The sequence below is a fragment of the Chaetodon auriga genome, chromosome 15, assembly GCF_051107435.1.
Source record: "Chaetodon auriga isolate fChaAug3 chromosome 15, fChaAug3.hap1, whole genome shotgun sequence".
Classification (NCBI taxonomy): domain Eukaryota; kingdom Metazoa; phylum Chordata; class Actinopteri; order Chaetodontiformes; family Chaetodontidae; genus Chaetodon; species Chaetodon auriga.
In genome coordinates, this window is record NC_135088.1 from 11,350,318 (window position 1) to 11,376,299 (window position 25,982).

The following is a 25,982-nucleotide window of genomic DNA, read 5'->3' on the forward strand; positions in this document are numbered from 1 at the left end:
GCTGTTGAGTAAATCAAATACAAAATAATGAGCAGCAGCATGTTTCTTAGCCGATTTGTCATAATAAACACCATATTGCTGAGATTTCTTCCGAGCAGACCGCGGGTGAGTTTACCGATTAAACAACAGAATAACGTCTGGCTTGAACATGTTAAGAACTTAGGTTAAAGATTTGTGAACGATGTGTTAATTAGGCAGCTCTAGACAAAATAATGAAGATTCTGCAGAGCCTCTGGTGAAAGAACGCCTTTCTTTTTTAATGACCCAGTTCCTGTTGTGTTGTATTTAGTGACCCAAGGTTTTTAAATATGTGCCTGTCAGCATGTCACTGTAGGTTGGTATTAGCTCCACAGGACGGAGTCTGTCAAAGAATGACAGTGACTCATCAAGACTGCATTTCTTCCTTGTCTGTGAGTCAGATATTAACTTAGTCAGCTCTGTTCTTATTCACCCGAAATGTCTATTTTCAACTTCTCCCTGCTTCACACCCTCTCTCTCTCTCTCTCGCACCACTTTCTTTTAAAAAAAATCTCTCTGTAGCTTGTAATGCACTTTCTCTCTTGTCTTAGTTTCTTCCTTTCGTTAGTTTGGTAGTTAGTCATTACCATTCATAAGATGCAAGTATTCAGGGATCAGACCTCCCGCTTGCTGCTCTGGATGTCCGGTGAACGTGTCAGCAGAGCATCAGCAAATCAGTGAGTCAGCAAGGTCTCTTTATAGTCGCTGATAGACTGATTAACTGCAAAAACAACACAGCGCTGCAGCTCAGGGACACGTCAAGCATGCGCACAGATGCTCACAGACACCAATGAGCATGCATGAAAACAAACACGCACAAACCGACCCCCCCCGGTGTTCTTTATCCGTCTCCTGGTGCTCAGTGCATGTGCTTTTTCACCAAAGCACAGGAAGGGAAAGTTTGTGAGCATGTGCAGAGCAGTGTGGCTGTCTTCCACAGTACACAGTGTGTATGTGTAAGGGAACATCTGACCATAAAATTGTCCTTTAAATATCTGCAGACCAGCTGGGACGTTGTCACTGTGAGAATCTCCTCTTTACGTAAACAAATGGTCGAGGTGCTCTTGAACAAGGCATTCAGCCCATAACAGTAGAAAGCTGTCATTGCTCTTGGCAGCTGCCATCTGTGTAAGTATCCAATCGACTAGGAAAGATAATAATTGAACTCATCTGCATGTCTTTGCTTCCAGGTGTCATGTCTGCAGGACTTCTTTGGCGATGAGGACATTTTTGTGGCGTGCGGACCGGAGAAGTTCCGCTACCAAGATGACTTGATGCTGGATGAGAGCGGTGAGGCGAATGGTTGTTCCTCAGACGTTTTCCATGCTCACATCCATGCTTTAAAAAATGGGCAATAATTTGTTTCAAACGGGTGGTTTTACCTTCCTTTGTGTTCAATGCAGTGATCAACAATCTGACTATTAAAGGGTGTCCAATTAGAGCCAAAACAGAAAAATACACCGCCGACACACTTCTCCAAAGATGACTCTAATCTAATGTACCCCTTATAACTGACTTAATTATGAACAAGTTCTTACCATAATGTGTTCATTAGGTTGCTCATTTCAAACCTTCATCAGCGTAGAAACTTTATTTCCCTTTAAATTCATAAACTGTGCTAAGCCGGCTACTCATTGTTCAGCATACACACAAAATGTCATCCCTGAGTTTGTCTCACACTGCTGACAAGTTGGAAAGTTTCAAGGCCAAATCAGCGTCCCACTTTCTGCTGTACTGTGTTATAATTAAATGAAAAACATTTGTTAAAACGAGACTTAGAGTTGTTTTTATTGAGGCACTTTAAATCTTCCATAGGTTCCGAGTCGACTTGGAAAAAAAACTATTCTTTCTTTCTTGTTTTCTGTCTTTCTCTGTGTTTTCCCCTCATTCATCATGTCCTTTCAGTCCCTCAGTTCCCCTTGTCTTCCCTGTTTATGACACATCTCCCTGGTTCAGGTGGCAGAGGACTGTGTAGGCTGTCCAGTTCATTACAGTTCACTACTCCTCCTCTCCTCTCTTCTCCTTTCTCCTCTTGGAAGAAAGGGTCCACTGCACTTAAGCCACCATCTAACCTATTGTGCCATCGCTCCTCTTCTCCTCTTCCTGTCTCTCCGCCGCGGTCTGCCGAGGATACGTGCTGTCCTCACTTCACCCATCTGTGTTTCGCTTTCTGTCTCCTCTTTCTGCATCGCTGTCTGAAGACTCTTGCCATTTAGTGCTCATCTGTATTCTCACCCTCTCATCTCTCTTCCTGTCTCCTACATGAATGAGTGTGCACTGGCTTTTGCTCAAAGGTTTATTCAATTGATTTGTTCCCCTTGTATCCCTTCATCCATTAAATAATATCCATCCCACCTGGGTCGCCAACCTCCACCTTCTTCCCCCTTTTGACTTCCCTCTCTTCCCCACTACTCTCCTTTCATTTGTAAAATAAAATTGCTAGCAGCTTCCATTAGCTAGTTTCTTTTTGGTAACCTTCTCTTGCCTTGAGAAGGACCACAAAACAATGTCCTACATGCAACAAAGACCACATTTCCAGCATATCTGCATTTTCATTAGTTGCTGATGACTCTCTCCATTAGCGGCTTGCTGTTTTTACCTGCTATAGGCAAAAAGTGAAGCACCTCTCGTTCTGCAAATTCTACTCAAATTATGCAGTGGGGTGTGTGACGTAAATTCCATTATCTGCCCGTGTCTGCACATGTGAACACGAACGCCCAAACAATGCTGCAAACACTTCTAGTGGTTTCCCTGCTGTTTGTGTCTGTGTCCATTTTGGAGTAAATTAGGACTTTTTCCTTGCTCATATCACATGATCTTGACTTATTTGCTCTGTATTTGGCTACAAATTAAATGAATCCAGCTCAGACATTTCTGGATGAAGAAAGTGAGATGCTGTGAGTCAATGTAAGACAGTTGGAGACATCATATATGCCCACACTCTACTTGTTCCATCACAAAGGACGTGAAACCTTTTAATAGTATATTGTGGAGAAACCTGGTTAAATTAAACTGCATGTAATTTTGCAGAAATTAGCATTTCCTTCTGAATAAGATGAATGCTGTAGTAATACACTCATTTTAATCATTCAAATAAAAAAAGCCTACGCTGAACCCCCAACCTTAATCCCAATATGCACCAAAAGCAAAGCCTTAAACTTAACCTGAATATAAGTGCTTAATCTTGTCAGGTCTTGATTTTTGTGATTAATTCAATATACACCTACACATGCACACACACACATGCACACACACACACACACACACACACACACACACACACACACACACACACACACGCACACACACACACACACACACGTATAAGGTTTTTTCTGTTCCAGAAGACAGAGAACACAATTTGACACCTCCTCATGCCCTGGGAGACAGAAAGCAGAGGCAAAGGGCAGGAGGCACGAGGCAGAAATAGACAGACGGGAAAGCAGAGCGACAAACGAAACAGACGCGACAGAGAGACAGTAGGAGTCAGAGCTGCAGACAACATCGCCTCCTCTCTGCATAACTATAATTATCGCCTCTGCCTCAGCTCTGGCACACTGTCATCATGTTAACACTCCGCATTGTACATTAATCACTGGGCCACAACGACTGCCGTGCAAGCAAGTAACACACACACACATGTGCAGACGAAGGCACCCACACACGTGCAGACTGTGTATAATTTCCTCTTCCCCCTGGTCTAAAGTGGTAATGAGCTATAATGGGGCCGGGTTAATGAACGGGAGAGCAGCAAAGTTTGGGGGATGACAGAGGCAGGGAGGGTGTGCGAGTACCATCACATGGCTCATTTACCAAGACTGTGTGTCTGTAAAATATCAGACCTCTGTGAGTCATAGCTGTCACTCCTGAAACGCCACAATAATTGCGTTTTGGAAAGCGAGCCCAGTGAAGGTCAGAACTCATTTTTGCAAGGCGACCTGAAGGTAAAACCAATTACGGCTGTGTTGGTACATTAGTGGTTTGGTGTTTTCTTGCATGACTAAAGGTCAAAATCAATCAAAAAATTAACAACAGTTGGTTAGAAATCAATGAAATTTGAATGTCAGTCTAACAGAACTGAGCTTCACAATGCTCCGTTGTGATTTTAGTAAAACTTTTCATTAATGTGTGCGTATCACAAAACACAATGTCACGTTGCCACACTTTATGTTCACTCCTTCAGTGCATCACTGTGTGTGTGCCAGCAGCAAGAGTTTTCTCTGCCTTTATGTGTAGCACTTCAGCTGCTACGTTGTATGGATTTGGATTTAAACACTGGATTTGTCCCACATGCTGACTCTTTCTCTAAAACGTGTACGTTCTGGAGACTTTGGGAATTTGTGGTTCCCACATTGTACCTGAACACATCTGTGTGTCTTGTCTTTGTGCTTGCAGAGTGTCGTGTGGTGAAGTCTGTAAACTATGGGAAGATGTCTGGCTCTCTGAACCGAGGCTCCCCTAGGACTGTAGTCCAATCACGACGCAGCAAGTCCCCTGCGTCAGGTAAGACAGTAACAAAAGTTATCTCTTCTTTTTTTCTATCAAGGAACCTATTTGTTAATGCACTGTGATGTGGTGTCATAGTCCTTTAAGACATCTGAGCGTGTGTCTGTGTATCCCTACATCTGTGTGTTTGTGCGTGAAGAGTGTGTGTCCTGTGTCTCAGACCTGATGGACACAGCTGGGAGTTGTTTGTATCCTAATACTTCCTCATGTGATTGCTCAGTATTTTCTAGCTCATTACTTAATCAGTGTCGCAGCAAATGAAAACAGTATGAATAAACACTGCAATGAAATCAGAGCTCTGCGGAGTGTCTGCCAGTGTTTACTGCGTGCGTGCGTGTGTGTGTTTGTGTGTGTGTGTGTGTGTGTGTGTGAGCTGTGTCTTCTTTCATGCAGAATATAAATTCAAATGAGAATGATTTCACAAGGGAGTGGAGAAGAAGGCAAACAGTGATGAGAAGGTAAAAAAAAAAAAAGAGGGGGAGCATGAGTGAAGATGAGAGGGAAAGAGGAGGGTTGGTGACTCAATCCTGCAGCTCCCCACAAGCCGTTCTTCACCTGACATACTAATGAAATGTAATAAAATGGGGGAGAGCTTGCACTGGGTACCTGCTGCATTGTTTATGCCCGATAATGACGCTTTTATGAATGTCTCAAAACAAAATCCCCCTTTGAGGCAACAGCAAAGCAGGAAAATGGTCTCAAATAAAACAGGGTATTAATTCTAACAGCTGGATGCAGCTTCCATTGATGCACCTGTGCGTGTGCACGTGGGGCAGACATTCAGTGTGGCTCAAGGCTTCTGAGGACTTGGCAGTTTGGAGCTTTAACAAGTATCAGGTCGTTCTTTTCTTGATTTGCACACTTTGAGCTCTGGCTGTATGTCGGTACCAGAATTTTAAACTTAACAATATGAATATAAAAAAAACAATACCTGACACCTCTTTCTATACAACAGCCAAAAAGAAAATGTTTCATCTGTGCAGCCTTGGATTGAAAATCTCATTGTAGATTTGTTTTTTGAAGCTTCAGTACTTTCATTACTATTGCATGTATAATTAGTGGAGGTTGTATCTTTTTAAACACTTTGTACTGAGGAAGTTTTCAAGTATCGATACTTTCACCGCATTTATGCAAAAGCTCACTTGACTCTTCATCTTTAGTGTCATTATTTTGTTTTCTGTTTTCTATGGTTTTTGAGTGCACAGAGACCTGTTGGGTTGGGGGATGATTTGATGGGTGATGCAACGCCCAGAAACTCACCAGAAGTCGTTCCACCTGCTGTTGAAGCACACCAGCATGCACAGGCACACACTTTGCAGAATGAAAACCAACTGTTGTTAAGGTGGAGGCAGAGGTGAAGCGGAGGGAAGAGCAAGGGAGAGACCTCGGGTGACTGGAGAAAGTTCTGGATGCTCATGGCTCGGAAACTTTGGGGAAAAGGTTACGAGAGTGAGTCATGCTCTGTCTGATCTCAGCGGTGAGATCTGGATTGAAGGTGTGTACTAATGCGTGTGTGTGAGAGAGAGAAAACAAGAGACTGAGACGGAGGGGGGAGACGGAAAAAAAAAGACTGACTCGTCTTGGTTGCCATGGAAACATAGCACAGGAGGAGCATGTAGCTACAGACACAATAGCCTGTGACAGCCATATATGGCAGTGGCTTCCTGTAATGGCCTGCAGAGGAGAAACGGAGCTGACTGACGCTCGGTCCTCGCTGGAACCCTGAGTCAGACCATCCCCGACGTTTCTCACTTCTGAGAAATGTTCCCCTTCTGGCGCTGCTTCCGCTACTTAACATCATCAAAATGTTCCCGGCGCGCTGTTGACTGTTTTGTGCTGCATTGTATTCATTCCCCAAAACAACATCAGCTTGTACCAGAAGACTTTAGAGCGGAGCGACAGGAGGAAATGAGAAATAATTGATTGGTCCGCTGTTTGACCCTGACTGACACTCAATCAGTCAATATTATCTCAGGAGTTGTTTTGTTTTTTTGTTTTTTTTTTCCACTTTTAAAGCACACGTTTCGCCGCTTCCCTTGAGGACTGTTTGTTCAAGAATTATGTTCATAGTCAACAGCAGCTGAGGCTGTGCACGGCACCACATGGCTTATAGAGGTGTCCGCTCTGTTGTTATTTCCACGTGTTCGCATGCAGGCCTTATGTGCCGTCTCTCCACTGATAATGGCAAATGAAAAGATGGAAGGCAGATAGAGCTGAGTATCTCGCACGAGTACGGTCTGATAAAGAAATTACATTTTCCCAGTGTCACTGTGTCACAGTGGTATTATGATTCCATGCGACAAGGACAGCGTGCCGTCCATTCACACTTGTGATTTATTTAAACGTATTACCGAATAGATGTTTCATAAATGAGACTTAATATTATTAATTAATTAGTCAGCTAATCAATCAGCTGATTTGCAAAAAATGAATCTACATTGATCACAAACATTGATAGCTGTTTCTTCTCAAAAGTGAGGATCTGCTGCATTTCTCTGTTTTATATCATTGTGCACTGAATATGTTTCGGTTTTGGACCGTTTGATCGATAAATGCTTAAATATACAACAAAAACAAACAGTCCTTGTGATGAATCAAGGTGATTCCGTCTCACGTCAACAAGACATTTCCTCTAAATGTGGAAATGTTTGTAAATCTTAAAGGGTTAGTCGCCTGCTGCTCCCGTGTTTCCAGCCTCGTGTGGACTGTGAGTGTGACTTGCAGATCTTTATCGAGTGTCCTTTTTATTTTTGCTGATGTCCTCTCGTGTTAAACCTCGTGTTGCACGCGTCCTGTTTGAGCGTGCACAGCTTTCTGACAGTAAGGCTGAAATCACAGGCGGGAAATGTGAGACGTCTGTCATCTTAATGTTCTCTAATGGACCTTTGGCCGTGCAGTCCACTGACAACAACTGATGGTACTCCAGCTGAAACAGTGCGGTCTGGTTTGGCTCTCTGTATTAGTTCTATTAAATATGGTAATTATGTAGGGATTTAAGCCACTTAACTCTGCAGAATAATGCATTTAGAAGAACGTTGATTAATTCTATAAAACATTGCCTTATCGCAGCATTTGTCGGTTATTTAATTGCAGCTACACTCAAAACCTTTTAATCTGAGACCTTGGCAGTGAAATTAAAAGCGTGGACACCAGACAGTCTATTCATTGATATTTAGACACCAGTGCCTAGTAGGTTTTTATTATTTCTCATCTGCCCTGGGAGAGCTCATAATAAAGAAAGCTTTTCACTTTAAACCTCCGCGTTCAGGTATTCTGAACGCAGCCTTGAAGTCTCATATTCATTTTCCGTTCAGCCAACACAGGCATTAATAACGTTCCTTATCACATCTAATAATCCGGACTGAAAGAGCTGCACTGAGAAGATGTGAAGCATGAATTATGTCTCAGATAGTGAAAGGGAGAGAGAGACGGGGAGCACAACACATGTGCTGTCAAACACCACCTGGTGTCTCTCTCTGGGTCTGTCTGGCTGCTCCTCCATGTGTGTGTTTGCAGCTTAGACCTCGACACCGCTGAGGAACAGAAGTGTGTGCGAGGGCCCGGACAAGCAGACTGGTGAGACAGACAGTCGAACACAAACACACAAAGAAGACAAACACAGGATCTTATACTGTAAGATTGGATGCAGGTTTTTCATCTTCTTTTGTTTTAGAACTCTGTGAATTGAAGTGGGTTTAGTGCGTCTTTGATCGCCAAAGAAATGTATGTCTACGTGAAAACGGATCTCTCCAAACTGATTGAAATGATTTGCAGACATAAAATACAAAATGCATGTGTGCCTAAGTTCATAGCTTTAATAGGACGCACCAAAATCTGCAGTCAGCTGGCTGTAGAAGTTATGTGATTTGTTAAATATGTGGTGTGGGAAGGTGGGATGAGGGACTTTAGTTACAGGTTGAGAAAGAACCATGTGTTCATGTTACAGATCTTTTAACAATAATTTTATATGATTTCACTAAACTCCTCATAGTTTTTCAAAAGTGATATGAAACTTTGTTTAATGCTCATAAGTTTACAATTTATGTAAGTAGTTGTATGAGACAGAAATGAAACGTTAATGTGTTGTTTTGTGTTGTGCTGCCAATTCTTCTCTTTTACTGTATGATACAAATATCAGAAACCTGTCGTTGTACAACATTTCGTATATTTCCAACATTGAGAGGAAAAGCCGTAGGATAAAGTATTCCTGTTGCAAACTGTGGATAGAGTTCAAAAACAGGCAGAATGACGGGGAATAAAAAGGAGGATGAAACTTTTTAGTTGTTTTTTTTTAATCCTCAGTGTTGCTTTGTCAGACTAGACGAACGCATCCTCTCGTCTCGTCCGTTTCAAGAACACGAGCCTTCTGAGAAATATGAAGAATCAATTTAGAAACGCAGCAGCAACAAACAGCTTCTCCGGCTGCTTCCCGGCACGGATCGAGCTGAACTCTCCTTCCTTTGAGAAACATCAAAGCATGGAGACCTACAGCATGAGTTGTAGGTGAGTCATACGGTCGTCTAATGTACTCGATGAATCTTTGCTCTTTATCCACCGCTCGTTTCACATCATTATGCAGTAATCGAACAATAATGTTGATATGAACGTGGAACAGACTTTTAGGAACTTTAACTGATTAAATCTGGAGACACAAATTACATCAAGTTCTCAAAAAACATTTGCGCTTGCCTGAGGTGGATTTAGCCTTTTTTGAAAGAGTTGATCCCCTTTTTTCACTGTCTGAGGTTTCGACTTGCGCCCTCTTCCTCTGCAGTGTTATAATAGTTTTTCAACTGGGGAATTGGCGCCACCTACAGTTTATGACGATGAACAGACTTTAATAATCGCACAACAGTAGTGGATCGACACAAGCATTCATTTGCATTTTCTTCTGCCAGTTTTCTCGAAATTTGATTAAAATTTGCGATACATTTTGCTGCAAACCCAGCTAATGATTCCGACGACTGACTTTCAGCAGTTAAGTGCAATTTTGTTTGTTTTTGTTGAGAGAAATGTCAGGTATTTCATGCTTTGGAGGGTGTGATGTGGCGTTTCGTCCTCTCAGGTGCGTGTGCGTTGTGTAGGCAGGTCGTTGCGTGTCAGTCTTGACATTGTCATCACTTAATTCTGCGATGATCTCACAACTCCAGCTGAGTGCCTATACACCAAAATAATGTGAGAAAACAATTTGCACTCAGACTTAGTTTCTCTCCCCTTCTCGCCATCTGTCTCTCTGCCCTCCTCTGATGCCTCATGTCAGCTAAAATTAACAGACGACCGCAGATGGTGTCAGCAAGCATCGCTTTTGATACTTAAGGGTCTCACCTTTCTCTTTCTGTCATGAGTAACTCCACATGATGGGAGAGACGTGTGCAGGGCGCCGACCCACAGATACATCCAGCATGTCTCCAGAGGATCAGCTGCAGGCTGTGACTGTCTGAACTGTGATCGCATGATGTGCACAGCCTTTGCCACGTTTCCAGCTTTAGAAAACTGAGTCATGAAGAGTACAAATGTACTTTCTGAAAACTGGTAAGAGCAGGGAGTTTAACAAATAACAGAGGCTGCAAGAAAAACAAATTAACAGCCAAGGCAGTATTGATATTTGCACTAAAGGCAAGATAATGACATGCTTCCAGCCACCATTGTGTTTATGAAACAGCGCTGTAGTGATGCTCTTGTATATTTTCAGTAATCATAAATTGAACTTGTAGAACACACACACACTTCCATTTGTTATCATGTGTTTATATTAACCATATGTGTTATTATACATGCTTCATTTTTACAGCGTGGTATGTGTTTGATAAGATGTGGTCCTTAGAATAAAGGTGTGATGATACACACGTGATGTGGAGCACGTGTGATAAGAGATGTACAGAGAAAAATGTGACTGGCTGATCATTAAGACCATTAATCTGTTAATTTAGATCAGATTATTTTTCCCAACATGGAGAAGAAAAAGAAAATACCAGCGCGCCGATTTTACATTCTGACCACATTAAAGGAATCTCCTGGATATATGTACTGACCCATATAGCTTGCCATAGTTGTAGCTTTTGTGTTTATTCACAGCTAATGTGTCGAATGTGTTGCTTGCCAACAGTATTTTGCTTTTTCCCGTGAAAAGATGCATCGATGCCACCTAATAGAATTGTGTTGGCACTGTTAATGCATCGCTTTATCATGCTGCTGTTGCACCTATTGGATTTTTACCCAATGCAGTGTTGGTCCATCCACCACTTTGGTCCAGACTGAAATATCATTGAGACAAAGTTTTTATATCCAATATTTTTGATTGGTACCAAATACCTGCATAACTAAAGCCAGTCCCATCAGCCTCAGATGTACTTTGTGCTCATTCTAATCAGTTAGTAAAGTAGATCCAGTGTGCCTATTGCAGCCTCAGAAAGCTGCTAGCATGGCCATACACTCTTTTTTTCTTGTTTTTTACCCTGGCATTGAAAACGCTCAGTTTGACTCGCAGGTGTTACTTCAACTACATGTAAAGCCGAAATAGAAATCGAAATATTGGAACCCTGTTAGGCTGCTAGTTGTTGTGTATCTTCTCAGTATATTCCACAATCACTGTGAGTCCATGTTTTTGTTTTGTTGTTTTATATCACAATATGTAACCATGTATCATCCAACACATCAGAGCTGGAGACAGGCAGACACATGAGGTGCTTTTCCATATTCATCGCCAGCACAGCTTCCTTGTGCAGTTTTGTGCAACCGCAGTGTTTAACACAGTAGGTGTGAAAGAAGCTGGAACACACCATCTTTTGTGGCTGCATTGCATTCTGGTGTCTTGATTCTCAACGGATGAGGAGACGAATCTAGAAAGATACCATTACACTGTGTTCATCAGGCAGACGCTTTTGTCCGATGCAGCTTCAATGCCGGATGTGGGCATGAGGAGCTGGGCATCGAACCCCCAACCCTGCTTCAAAGAGCTGCTTCAGACGTTTCCTGAAAACGTGATGCTTCAGATTATTGCACACATTTCTCCATTCAGTGAACTGCAGGAATAAGAGAAACTCACTAACTAAGAGAAATGCAGAACATGCTGCTACTGTTTTTGCTTTGGGTGAAATTTCAGTTCAAAAATAGCAGCGTTCGTTACCTGAGGATGTTTGGACAAGGAACAATAGAGCCTTCAGCATCCATGTGGGACAGGCCGCCTCCCCCCGACCACCCCAGTCCCCTTCAAAGACTCTCTCTGTATGCTGTATATTCTCTCTATCTGCACTCCTCTCTTCTTCTTCTTCTTCTTCTTCTTCTTCTTCTTCTTCTTCCTCTTTCTCTAGTTCAAATTTTAAATCTTATTTATTTTTACTTCTATACCCTCTCCCTCCCTCTCTCTCTCTCTCTCTCTCTCTCTTTCTCTTTCTCTCTCTCTCTCTCTCTCTCTCTCTCTCCTCTCTCTCGCCCCCCTTCTTCCTCTCTATCTCTATCTCTCCCTCTCTGTCTCTTCCTCTCTCTCTCTTCCTCTCTCTCTCTCTCCCTCTCTCTCTCACCCTCTCTCTCCCTCCCTCTCTCTCTCTTCCCGGTGCGCGTCACAGTTTGCGCAAGCAGCCTCTCCGCCTCTCGGTGTAGTACATCTCTGCTCCGTCTCTCCCATTCACCACACATTACTATCACACTCGGACGGAGCGCGTGAAGAGGTGCTGTTCTCTTTCTTCTCTTTACCCCGCTTTGGATTATCACTGTGTTTTTCATCATGCTGGAAGTGGAAGGTAGGAACTTAAAACGACATGTCGTTCGGCTTTTTATTCACACGGCATTAGTCTTTTTCCTATCATCTTAAACTTTATTCCCTCTCGCTCGGGGTTATTTTCAATCGCTCTCCACAGATGTGAATATCAATGACATTGCCATGGTGTGATTTCATGGCATGAAGTCAGTGAGAGATGTCTTTAAATGTTCACACTTACCGTTGTGTAACTGGGAGGAGTGTCTGTCCGTGTGCGTAACGCTGATGCTGGATTTCATCAATGGAGCTGTCCAGGACTTGCTCAAACAATAGCTCGTTTCTTTATGATAACGTTTCACGGCGCGTTTAGAACATGTAGGATACTTGTGTAATGATTTGAGAGCCGGTGCTATTTTGGTCTGCTGTGGGCTTTATCTCCTTTGTCTTGAATTATTCAGAAAGTTCTTTGATCTCGGCGGAGGAATAAACATTATACGGAGAAGGTTCGCTCTCACAGGTTTCACTTCTGTGCTGCGTCAGGAGGGATTGTCTCTGAAAATGTGTTTAGGTGGAGACTGCAAATGAAATGATGTTTAAATGCAGCAGTACTTACAAAGAAAGGTTTGGAAATGGCAGTAATGGATAACATTATGGTTAAACAAAAGCTGAGAAATGGCAGAAATAGGGAGTCTGGTGATGTTTTGCAAATCCTCGTTGGATCTTTTGAATTTAGATTTTTTTCTCTCCAAAAACTAACTAAGAGTCGCATCATTGCCCAGATCTCACTCACTTTAAATGCCTCTCACCACCCCCGAAGTCACATAAATTATATAACAAGTTGAAGTTCAACCATCCAGACCATCAAAGCTGATGTTCAGAGCTCCTGATTAGCCTCCCGAAGGCACCAGACAGCCCCCCTGCGCTCCCTCCAGGCCACCCTCAGTTGACTTCAGGTGAAGCTGTGTTTTGTTGCCAAGAAACAATGGCCCCATATTTTCAGCAAAATGAAAGAAATGGCTCATGTTTTGTGTGCAGGTTAATGATGCCATCAGGCTGTTTGAGAATCCTGCTTTTGCTTGACCACACACAGGATTCGGGTGCAGCGTTGATTAATCCAATGTTCTTGTTTAATGAGGTGATGCCGCCGGGTTTCTGTGCTGTGCTGCAGCTGGAGAAGTAGACCGAGCTGAGGTCACAAGTGCATCGAGCAGAGGATCTGGTTGAAAATGAGGACAGTCTGGTGTTGTTTGTTGACTTGCAGCCATGCAGCTGAAGCCTGGAACATGCTGTAATTACTCTGCGTGCATTGTGTTTAAAAGCTCAGGTATGACTGGCTTGTTTCAGGGAGGTTTGGAGCAACAGGATTTCTATTTTGGCTGATGTGAAAAAAAAAGAGCAGCGTGGACTTCAGCGCTCTTTTCTTTTCTCTCTTACTCCCCCTCTTGTCCTCCTCCTCCTCTGCCTCATTCATGTGAATGGATAGGTGCTGAGGGCGGAAGTGTGGGCTGCTGCTAGACACTCAGAAATAAAACCGTTCCAGAAAACACACACTCACATTTATAGGATCGTCTATTTCAATATTCCTCTCCGTCTCGGTCTCACCACTCTCATCCACCCTGCTCCATTTTCTCTCTCCTTTTCTCCCTCCAGTGAACGGGACGCCGGCCAGTCAGCTCTCCACTCCTCATTCGGGAAAATCTCCCAGCCCCTCCCCGACCAGCCCTGGCAGCCTCAGCCGACGCCGGGTAAGACAAGAATACACAGGCACACAGGCACACACACAAACACACACACACACGTACACACACAAACAGTCAGACGGACATTTAGTGACATTAAATCTATAACACATCCCTTCTATGTTCTCAGGAAAAGGACAAAGCCGTGACTGAGCATAGGCCGACAACATCTTAGAGTCACTAGAACTTGAAGAAACCACAGCATCCTGGCATCTTTAGTGTCTCAGACGGGGGCGGGGCATTGACCTTTGACCTCACGCGTTGCAGCTCTGCCCGTCCAAGAACGGCAGGCTCATGTTAGGATCCTCTCATGTCACAACTCTTATCCAGTGTTAGTAGTTTTCTATGGCAGTTGCACCTGCATGCTGATTTTCTGTCGCCTCTCCACACATGCTGACCCATAGCTCTTTGCTCCTTATGAAGAACTCTATCTGTCTTTGGTAGCGAAACAATGAATGACGCTATCACTGACTTTTAGAGAGCTATGAGTCAGTAACTTGTGCAATATCTGCTCTAAAGATGGCACCGATGATCGGCTTTGTGAGCGGCCTATTCCAGTCTTTTAAGTCCGGTTTTATTCTGCAAGAAATCCTCCATTAGCCGCCAAAAAAAAAAAAAAAGACCCAATCAGTACCGACGGCTGATCTAGGATTAGTTTTTTTTTATTAAGTCATGTCATTTTGTACATGTCCTTTTGTGAAAAGAATTTAGAAACACATTTTATACTAGTAAATCAGATTATTTCAGCCAGTTTCTTTTTTGTCATCTATTCTGTCATTGGCCTGGGTTTTAAAAAAATCCCTGCTCCAACATCCAAACCGAGAAACGTAATCTGTTTCCTGTAGCCACCAGGGGAGAAGAAAGAGGATCTGAGATGCAAACACACTATGTACACTGTAAAGATGGTAGTTACTACAGAGAAAATACTACTGTGCAGAGAGGGAGCATGCAACTCAAAGGGAAAACCTTCAATTCCATGTTAGAGAGTTCATATTCAGGGTGTGTGTGTGTGTGTGTGTGTGTGTGTGTGTGTGTGTTCAAGATCAAAGTATTTGCTAATCCAGCCCTTGACAGTGATGATGGTGAGCTTTTAATATCAGCCTCAATCCTAATCAGACCCTGTTTTCTCACAGCAGCTCTTAAATTTGCAGGCACTCTAAGCCGGCTGATGATTTAGTTCCTTCCCCCTCGTAAACAAACACTCACGCGTTCACCCTCTCACCCTCTCACATTCACATACAGACACAGCAATACATGCCTGCCAGTCACGCATTCATATCAGTGTCCCAAACCTTCTGTCTGCAACTTGCTGCATGTGTGTACCACCTTTCTCCCTGACAGCTGGGGTGCAGCCGTGATTTATTTTGCAATTATTTAGCTATTTATTGGTGCAGGCGCAAAGCTTTTTTTTAGGGGCGAAAAGGCAAGAATGTTAGTTGGAGTCAATACCTTTTAATAGGACACAAAGAAAATGGATTGCGCATTATTCCTGCACATAAACGAGTGTGCGTGTGGCTGCGTGTGTGCACGACTCTATATGCTAAAATTAGCTTAGCATAAAGAATTCATTTCTTGGGCTCAGTAGCTTCGATCTCGTGCTACATTTGTTGTGCCGGGAAGAATTAATGGTCGGTGGAGGGTCTGGCCCTTAGGCTTCTGGATCCGTCAGTGACACGGTTATATTGATGCGATGTGAAGGTCAGCCAGGGCAACGGGAACAGATCAGATTTGGGTTGTAGCTGCTGAGAACAGAACAAGGTGCACTGGAACTTCCACAGTAATACGTATAATGGAAGTGGGTCACCATAGATTTCAGCGTTGAAAGGCAAAGAGGTTGGCGAGTGCACACATTTCTAAACCTACTTCTCTCAGAATGAATACATGCAAGGCGGTTAATGTGGACAATTACAGTGCTCAGTTTCTGCTGCTCTGTTCTTTCCTCCCAGATAATTTCCATGGTGTCAGAGAGAGATTCCGAAAAAGTCGGGGGTTAGTGAGGTGAAGGAGGGCTAACCCAGATGTAATGAGGAAAAACAATCCTCTCTGCCACACTGCCTGCGTTTTTTTTTTTTTTTTTTTTGGTCTCCGTCCACTTTCCTCATCAAACATTAGCCTTCACAAATTAGCTTGTAGGGTAGTTCTGACCTCAGCGATACTGCGGTTAAATTCTAGTTTCACAGAAGTTCAGCGTGTATTTCTCAACTAGAGATTATTCAGGTCTTTGTACTGGCTGACACTCTATATACTAAGCCTGCAGTGGCTTGGCGGGAAGGAAGGGAGGAAGCCTCACAGTCCATTATCTCTCCCTTCCACTCTGCAGCTCACACTCTTCAGCTATATGACGATGTAATTCTCTCCTCCGCTTCTTACTTCTTTCTCTATCCTCCCTGTTAGCAATTCTCCCTCCATCCCGTCCCTCCCTGACAGTTTCTAATTTCTCTTTCATTCCGTCGTCCTCACCCCCACCCAGCCAGCTCCCCCATCCTGCTCTCACTTCCCCATATGAAAGGGTATTAACTTCACAGGGAGCAAATTATACTCCATCATTTCCCTTGTAGATGAATTCTAAGCTTCTTTGAGAAGTAGGCGCCAAGTTTCTGACACTATTTTTACACATCCCCCCCCCCCCATGTCACCTCTGTGTATCCACGCATGAATAATCATAAATGTAGAGTACACACACAGATCCTTTCATTGTTACGCTTACAATGGCAAGCAAATACCTTTCTTACTCTTACGCCTCCAATGCATAACTCAATTTAAGCAAACCGTGACTTAGAAATGACCCTTTTCTTTCAAATAAAAACAGAATTTTAACATCTGTGTCCTTAAAAGAACACCTGTGGCTGAATATGACTACAATCTTTTTGAAAATTCAGCCAGTAAAGCGTTGAAAGCTACCATAAACCCATTTCCCAAGCAGCCACAGAGCCTGAGTGACCTACTACAAGTACTGCATTTAAATAGTTCACCTCACTGGACCCTGCATTTAAACACTTAGAGGCACTTTGCTGCCTGATGTAGGTTGCTCGCACAGCTCAGACCATCACAGCCTATTTCTCCGAGCGGAATATACAGACAGCATTGCACTGTGGCTTTTTCCTTTCCCTTTCACACATGCATAGCTGCAGGCACACGTCATGTGTGCTTCAGAAAAAACACTTTTATACATGAAAGTGCCATTTGTGCACAAGCGAAATACAATTAACTCGATGCACACTTGCACATGTTAATATGTTTTATACATTTGGTCTCTGCTAGTATGACCCATTTTTATGAGTCTGCAACAGAAGCATGAAAGAACGGTCTACATTCCCGAAGCCATCCATCCCCCTCTTCTTCTTTGCACATCTAATAGTCCTTTCAGAGCCACCTGCCTCACTAAGAGCACCCCAGCTTTCCCTATTGCTTTAATATTTTATATGAAACCTACAGAGAAACGCAGACACACACCCTGAGCATTGTGTTTTCTGTCGGTATTCACTCTAAAGCTCATACAGATGAATCAAATAAGCTGCTGATGTCACAGCTTTTGTGTCTGTGCGTGAAAGACACAGACAGGGAAGTGAACACACAGTGACACAAAAAGACAATACGCAGAGAGTAGTGACTGACAAGCAGCACGTCTGCGATGCCAATACGGCAGCAACAACAGCAGTGTACGAGAGAAACAAAGTGCTAATTGTCAACCGTAGTGTGTCACCTACATCCTCCTCTCACCATTGAGTCACTGATGTCCATAATCCATTGAATTGCATGCTCCATCTCTTATTATTGCCGTTCATATTTTGTGTCGGGTGATTCATAATTAAATTATGTGTGTGTGTGTGTGTGTGTGAGAGAGAGAGAGAGCAGACTGAAGAACGTGTGTGTTATGAGCTTGTTAACTATTGTCTCATCTCATCCATGTGTCGTTACTTAAGATTGTATTTGTTACTTGGCTGTATTAAATTTCTTATTGTTGTGTTGATGTCATTAGACGACCCGTCCAATTTTTGTTCCTTTACCTGTCAGAAGTGCTGGCGGCAGCACACGAGGAAACTGTTGCACTTTTAAAGCTTGCACGCTGTTTCTTGAACATTTTATCCCTTCAAATTCAGAAAAGATTCAAACCTGGCTCGTATTCACATATCTCTGATGCCTGTAGAAACTCAAACAGGCACATTATATTTGATAACCTGGTCCATCATCTACTCGTGTGAGGCTGCCAGCTCTTCTCGGCTCATTTGTTTCTGTTTGTATTTTCTTTGCTTCATGTATTCATTTCCATTTGTTGATGTCATCATTAAACTCATTGTCATTTCATTTTGTGTGTTCTTTTTCGTCTCATGCTCGTCATTTTTTGTTGGCAAACATCATGTTCATCACATACAAAATCAAATATTTCCAGTAGATGGAGCAGGTTTATGATGATTGTCTTCATTCATACCCTCGTCAGCGGTTCTCCTTTGTTAAACTTGCGTCTGTGTTCAGTAGAGCAGAGAGGAGATTACAACACCGACATAGTCCCAGAGGTGCATTCATCTCCCCTGTCCCACTGCCTCTGTTTAGGATGGGCTTTTCATGGGTGAGACAGCCCAAGTCTCCCCCCCTCCCTTTTTTTTAATTCTCCCTGAAGCATTTAATCACATTCCTGTGATTCCCTGGGATTTGCAGTCCGTAAGGACCATGATTAGAAAACTTCCCTGTGTCCAACTGGCAGAGCAGAGAGACTGAGTCCCCAAACGATGTGGATCTCTTCAGATGAGAGTCAAATAGATTATGTTTCCTGTCTGTCTAGACGCCAAAATAAGAGCGGAGAAATATTATCTCCTGTACCTGTGTTGTTGTGAGAGGCAGAGTGGGAACTTGGGACAAAACAAAGTAACCTGTTTCTATCCAGTCTTATTAGATATTTCCACCGAAGCAAACACCAATAAGTCCTGCTTTTGCTGGATATTGCGTGACAGTGAAAGTGATGAGAAATGCTGCTTGGAGAAGAGGTTTGGCTCTCTAAGCTACAGGGACAGAGAGAAATAAGGCTTTAGGATGTGTGTCGTAATCTGACTGAAGACATCGCTAGCGTCGCACTTAAGTTGGTTTTGTAAATGCGTGGTGGCATTTTTAATGGACTTCCTCTTCCACCACAGAATAAATCACCATGTCTGCTGCTGCACATCTGCTCCAGAGATGACACTCCACATTTAAGGTCAATCATGGACATCCTGTTTGATTCACATTTATGCACTGATCAGTATTCAGCAGCTGAGTGTTGCCCTTGCAGGTTTGAAGAGCAGTGGCTGCAGCCATGATGTAAAAGGTTTGTCAGTGTGTTTTTAAGTAGTGTGAGTCATAGCCAGAGCAAAAGAGTAGAGATGTGCAGCTAGGAATAGTGCATGTTGTGTTGTGCAACAGGGAAAAAGCTTCATGGTCTAACAATAACAAGACAGTTCCTGCCAAATCTAATGATCAATATCAACCGGGCCAGACTCCATACATCTTTCTTGGTTTGTCTTTGTTTCCCTCTCTGTGTTCCTCAGTCTCTGTCTCACTCTGTCTGTCACTCCATCTGCCTCGTAGCGTTTCACACACGAAAAAGAGAGACACAATGTTCGTAGAGGGTTGAACCCACCTCCCAGCCCGCAGACAGGAAATGGCCATATATAGGCGTCTGTCTCCACACTGGAAGTCTCAGAAGCTGCCTCTCTCCTCTCTGTGAGCAGTTTCCATAGCAACAGTATTTTGTTTCCCTCGGTGGCAGGAAGAGAGAGATAGGAGTTCAAAATGAGATGTGAGCAGAGAATAGAGCTGGATGTGAGATAAGGGCACGAGAGAGGTAAATATACGAGTCGGGATGAGAAAATTAAAAAATAAAAGGAGGGATGTTTCGTGGATGGAGCACAGGAGGGTCATTGGCTTTACGGGCATTAAGTGGGTTTTGTTGTTCTGGGATGAGTGCCCGACCAAAAACAACATTACATAAGCCACATTCAGCCTGACTCACAGCTACATTCACCTGGGTGGCTGTCAGGTCACAGCGGTGGAGATGAGCAAAAGAGCTGACAGCTACTTGGGCAGAGATATAGGACAGCTCTGCTCTGTAAATGGTTTTCAGATCTAAGTCATTACGATGGGCTGCCTTTTCCTCGCTCTGCCATGACAGCAAGCTCTCCAGGCTGCGACCCAGTCTGACTGGGCTCCGAAGAAAAAGGAAGTTCACATGAGGCCAGGCTGAAAGAACAGAGAGCAAATGAGAAATACTTTATTGAGTGCGAGCGTCACACTTTCTCTGTGCGTACATGCTGGATTACTTGCACACACATTATCCTTCATACTATGGCTGAGATCAGGTCCCTGCAAGCATTTTTACATTGAATAGGTTGTTGCTGAAAACCCACTTTGTGCAAGTTGAGTTTTTAAAAGTTTTAAGAAGTTTTATGAACTTTTTCCATGCTCTAATAATGAACTGTTAAAATTCTCTGATGCCAAAATTGCACTTCATCCTGTTGCAAATGCTTTCTGGGCTATTATCATAACAATGGCCAGCATCCATGAATTCAGCATTTTATACCTCATCTCCTCTTAGGAGCCCGCACTGACTGATGTGTGAATTATACTATGCGGTGTGAATTTGTAATGAGAGAGCATCGAAAACACTACACCTGCGCTGAAATGAGAGAGGAAGGGAAAAAAATGTATCCTGAGCTAGACAACATTAGTCAGAGGTGGGCACCAACAGACTGCTGATGCACCGCTCTCTTTGGGTTCTACATTTCAGGCAAGTTGCACATGAAGATTGGCTCATGCATCACGCGCACAGTGCAGACCATTCACAGCTCAAACTGCACTTGTTAATAATTCACACAGGCCGGGGGGGCTCCGCTTGTATTTTGTGATGGCATCCACTTCCATCACTGGCTGCACGTGCCGGCTGCACCTGTGGGACTTGGAAACCCCCCAAACCACAAAGATTCCTCACTGCTGTGTCCTCAGGACTGACTGTGAGGCAGGAGAGAGGATTTGAGCAGAGAGGAGACAAAGGAGAGGGAGAAAAGATAGATATTGAACACTTGAAACAATGTCCATTCTACAAAATGAAGAGACTAACCGTCCTGACAGCTGCCGGCCAAGACAAATGAAGCATAATCAAATCGCCCAAATGGAGTAAAAGAATTTGAAGCCGAGGAGGAGGAGAGGAGAACAGGAAGATGGACAGGAGTGGAGAAAAGACAGAAATATGAGAGGGGTAGATTCTCATTTACAGTCCCGACTAGATCCTCGCTCCCCACCCTTGTTGCTTCCATGACAACCAGACAGAAGGTTAGGAGGTGGAGGGTGTAATGAGTTTTTGTCTTAAGATAGATGCAGACACCGCATCTCAGCCGCTCTCTTTCGCCTTAATGACCTCCTACTTACCATCCAGATGAAAGGCAGTGTTCACCCGCCTTTATTAATGTCGCCGAAACCTCCGTTTTTATGCTTTATTAAAGGTAGTAATGAGAAATTGAAGGCAGGTGCAGTTAGATAGGAATTAGCTGAAGTTCTGTGAATGGAGAGAAGCTTATTGGGATGCAGTTGTCTGTCCCAATGTGGACACACACAGGTGCTTTGCTGAATAAGTAACCGGTTTATATTCGGCTCAGTAGCTTAAGTAAATCTGTTCTGGCTCTGTTTGTGAGCGCGGTGTACACATAACACAGGGCAGCACAATAAAACACCCAGACATGCAAACACAAAGACAGATTTAAGGATGTTCTGAGGATGAGACGGGCTGCACAATGTTCCCCTTGTCTATCTTTGGACGATTGCTTGGGTAGGGATTGTGGAGTGGATTAAAAACTATTTTGGGTAATAATTCAAATTTAACCCTTTTTCTCGCCATCCTGCTCTCTCTGTCTACCCCTCTCCCTCTACACAGGGGTCCCAGGGTTCTTCCACCTCTCTGTCTTCCACTAAAGTTTCCAGCTCAGTGGAGGATGGGGACGGACTTGTTACTGAAGGTGAGGAAAATTGCAAGAATGCCCCATCTGTCTGTCAGTGGGCAAAGGCGATGTATTTGCAAATATCATGCGTGTCTGAATCACGTTCATGACCTTTGATGCAGCTCTCGCTCCCTCGCACATCTCTCCTGTCTCTGCGGCCTCCTTCTAGCTTGTACATCCTGTTCTCATCACCTCGTTTTCTCTCCTCATCCCCTCCTCTGGTGTCTTTCTCCACCTCCCTCTCTCTCACTCTCCATAAAACTGTTTAACGCTACAGGCAATGACACTATAATGTGCTATTCTTCTCATTTACATTGAGTCATGGATCTGTTTATTTACTGAAAGAGGACCCAGTGAACCCTCTCCTTAAAGTTATAAATCAATCAGTTAATTAATGTTTTACATTTAATTTAATTACATTTTCTTCACGGTTTGTTCAGTTCATTAATGCATTATTCACGTGTAAAACATTTTATTAATCCCACCTGTTCTCCAGTTAAATATCAATTAATTAGTTACTAGCCATTACAGTAGCTGCAGTAAATGCTTTGGCAAGGCTCTGTAGGGTCCTCTGGACTTACCTCTTTGTATACAACAAATCCTTGTTGGCCTGAAAAGGAGTCCACAAAAACACTGAACTGAACAACTGTAAACTGGTTTACTTTCTCGAGTCTCTCATCTGCTCTAAACCTCGTGCTTCCTCCCTGCAGCTGAGGTTCTAGTCGATGAGGTTCCAGCTGTGCCGTCCTACATATCGGACCGCTACAAGGTGGGACGCATGTTAGGCGATGGGAACTTCGCGGTTGTCCGGGAATGTGTGGAGCACTCCACAGGACGGGAGTACGCTCTGAAGATCATCAACAAGGGCAAATGCAGAGGCAAGGTAAGCTGCAAACTATGACTGCAAAGGCAAAAAGAGCGCTGTACAAAGCTACTCATGTAGAACTCATGTGGGAAAAAGGATTACTTGTGTTTTTGCTCTTCTTTACGAATTGATTCAGTTAAATGGAGATGGAAACACCTTTTCTGAATAAGTTCTGATGTAACTCACATGAGCTGTTCTGCTCTAGCAGAAGCAGTTTAAATCGTCTCCTCATCGCTCCACACAGATCTGATGTAACCTTCCTCACACTGATACAAGAAACAAACAGAAATGTCAAATTTTGACAAATTTCCATTTTACACTCTTTTAATGACCTAATCTTGCTGCGCTCTCTTCTTCTGCAATATTGTAGTATTCTTCGACTGGAGAATAGGCGCCACCTACTGCTTATGTCAACGAACCAACTCCTAATAATCACTTTACATAACAAAGGATGGAAACAAGCATTCATTCACATTTTTTTCTTTTGCCAATTTCTCTCGAAATTCAGTTAAAAGTGACATTACTGTTGGGTGTCATTAAAGGTGCACACTTTTGACCACACCCATCACAGCCACAACCCTCAAACCTGAAACCAGAGAGCAATGAAACACTGCTTGTCAGCCTGGTGTTATTACTCTTTAATCCTCTGATAAATTGGTCTCACTTGGCTATAAAATCCATTTCAATTCTTATTCCAGGAGCATATGATCCAGAACGAGGTGGCCATCCTCCGCAGGGTGAAACATCCAAATATCGTTCTGCTCATAGAGGAGGTGGACACTTACAACGAACTCTACCTGGTCATGGAGCTGGTCAAGGTGTGTGGCTGTGTTTTTCTTCGCCATCTGCTCTGGTTATGGACAGGCTGGGATATTTGGCCAAACTAACCCTGTTTTCTACATATTGCGTCCTGGTGATCATGATCTCCAATTTGAGAATGACAGAGAGGAACAGGGAGGTAGAAACAGTGACGAGACAGGGCCGCAACATTCAACCGGTGAAGCAAACGATGAATTTCAACCAGTCACACAGTGTGGGAAAGAGAGAATCGGTCTGTGGCCCGGAGCGCTCGTGTGTTCACATTCTTTATTCCCTCCTGCTCTCTGAGTCAAGAAATGTTTGTGCATAATTCAGGAGCCAGGAATGTGATCCATCTGTTCGTGTTGTGGTGTAGAGTACTACAGAATATAGATGAGAGGCAATCTGTGGAAGAAATGTGTGCACGTGTGAGCGTGTCCAAAGGAGGAGGATCGAGTGGAGGCTGTGGATGAATGAGGTGGAGAGAGTCACTTGAAGAGTGACAGGGGCTGACAGAGGGAGCGAGACAGATGGATGGTTTGAAAGAGGAGGCAAAGGGTAAGAGAGAGAGAGAGAGATCATACAAAATAGAAGCAGAAGTATGGTTTGTGCATAGATTTGTGTCCTTGTGCCAGGTGCCGTCAACCCAATCCAACACCTTTGGGATATAAAATGTGAGCCAGGCTTCATCACCCAACATCAATAATGCTGTTGTAGCTGAATTTGAGAAAGTGGTTGTTGTAGCAGCATATTAACATTCATGCTTTTGGAATGAGATGTGCAACAATCACATTAAAGCAGAATCTGTGTGAGCGTCTGCATACTTTTGGCCACATAGTGGAGGTAGACAGATGCAGTGGTTAGAGGCTGAGCTGTGACATTTGACAGCTCTCGTGTTTAAATAACTGTCGCTGTGCAGGTTGGATGCCGATAGTGTGTCTGAGGCTGAGCTTGGAGAGAGATTCAACCCTATTTTAAGCCTCTGTTCCACTTAGTCCACTCAGGGAGAGAGATACTGAGCGGGGGGTGGGGGGGTAAGAGGAGGGTGAGATCGATGCAGAATGGAAAAAAAGCCTGAGAGAACAGGGGCAGAGGTGAATTAAAGGAAAACATTAAAATGAGAAGGAAATATTTAAGACAGGGAGGAGACATTTGAACCAAGGTGAGGAAAGTGGACACACTTTGTCCCTTCAGCTGCTGAGCAAACCAAACCCGCCGTCACTAAATGAACTTTCTCCTTGAAAAGTCCTCTCAGCAGAAAAGATGAGCAACTGTGAAAGCGTGGAAGCGAGTCTGTTCTGTTCTGTGTGTGAAAACGCCAAAGAGGCTCCTGTGACATTGTTCCTAACACTCGCAACCCGCCCGTCCATCATGATTTATCCACAGGGGGGAGATCTGTTCGATGCCATCACCTCTGCCAACAGATACACAGAGAGAGACGCCAGCGGCATGCTCTACAATCTGGCCAATGCCATCAAATACCTCCACAGCCTCAACATTGTGCACAGAGACATCAAACCAGAAAACCTGCTGGTGAGTTCACACAGAGTGGATCTGTGCTTGATACATGATCATATAACTTACTGCAGTGTAGCCTCTCCCTCCTTTCTCAATGAACAGTGAAGTAATATCACTTACTTTGGACTCTCACTGAGGAGACAGATGACTCATCCCTGCTGCCCTCACACCTCCCTCACACTTCTTCTCCAGTCTCCTTTGCTTGTGCCTTCCCTCCCTCCTCCCTTCTGTTGACCTCCTCCTCATCCCTCAGTTGCTGTCCCTCGCTCCCTCCTTTGCCCCTTTCTACCACCCCGAGTCACTCATTATCATCATGGTCGAGCCAGACTCAGACTTTAGAAATGTTCCACTCCAAAGGTATCTGAGTTTCCTGTGTTTCCTCTGCTCCGCCTCCCCTTCTTTGCTCTCCAACTGTTTCAATTAAATAAGAAGTGCTGAGGTTGAGTGGGCTGCCAAAAGAGAAATGCTACACTTCTGGGTGCTGGCTCTCTGTCAATTAGCTTCACAGAGTTGTCCTTTTTCTTTATCTTTTTAAGGCCCAGATATGGAGATTAATAATAAATACATGGTGGACAACTAGAATACCTGACACTATGTATGAAAGCTTTACAATAAGTATTACCTCTGTTTTGTTTTGGTCATTTTGGTGGATTTTTGAACCAGCGTTAATGATTTTTTGGCCACTTGGGGGCACCACAACAAGTCTAGTGTGAGCACTGGCATCCACTTTTAATCATGTTTCTGGCCACCTGGTGAATGTAGGCTCTCCTTTTAGCTTTGTTTTTGGTCTCCACCAACTCCTGAGGGAAATATCTGGTTCTTTAGCTGCCTCATGATTCACAAGTATTCACCAGCTAGTTGCTAACATTGTCAATTGTCAC

At 43.6% G+C, this 25,982-nt stretch overlaps 1 protein-coding gene across 4 annotated transcripts in view; it reads left to right on the top strand.

The window, feature by feature from the left end:
- The window catches only part of dclk1a (doublecortin-like kinase 1a), a 45,594-nt gene that overhangs the window by 16,101 nt on the left and 3,511 nt on the right, over window positions 1-25,982 (top strand). For 2 of the 4 annotated variants that reach the window (XM_076749675.1, XM_076749679.1), the window contains exons 4-10: window positions 1,209-1,308; window positions 4,414-4,521; window positions 13,871-13,965; window positions 21,857-21,938; window positions 22,631-22,803; window positions 23,484-23,603; window positions 24,970-25,116. In XM_076749675.1, coding sequence (XP_076605790.1) covers window positions 1,209-1,308; window positions 4,414-4,521; window positions 13,871-13,965; window positions 21,857-21,938; window positions 22,631-22,803; window positions 23,484-23,603; window positions 24,970-25,116 — 825 coding nt within the window. Of the gene's footprint in view, window positions 1-1,208; window positions 1,309-4,413; window positions 4,522-12,119; window positions 12,264-13,870; window positions 13,966-14,089; window positions 14,250-21,856; window positions 21,939-22,630; window positions 22,804-23,483; window positions 23,604-24,969; window positions 25,117-25,982 lie in introns of those variants that run through there. The other 2 variants (XM_076749677.1, XM_076749678.1) reach the window with 2 other exon arrangements.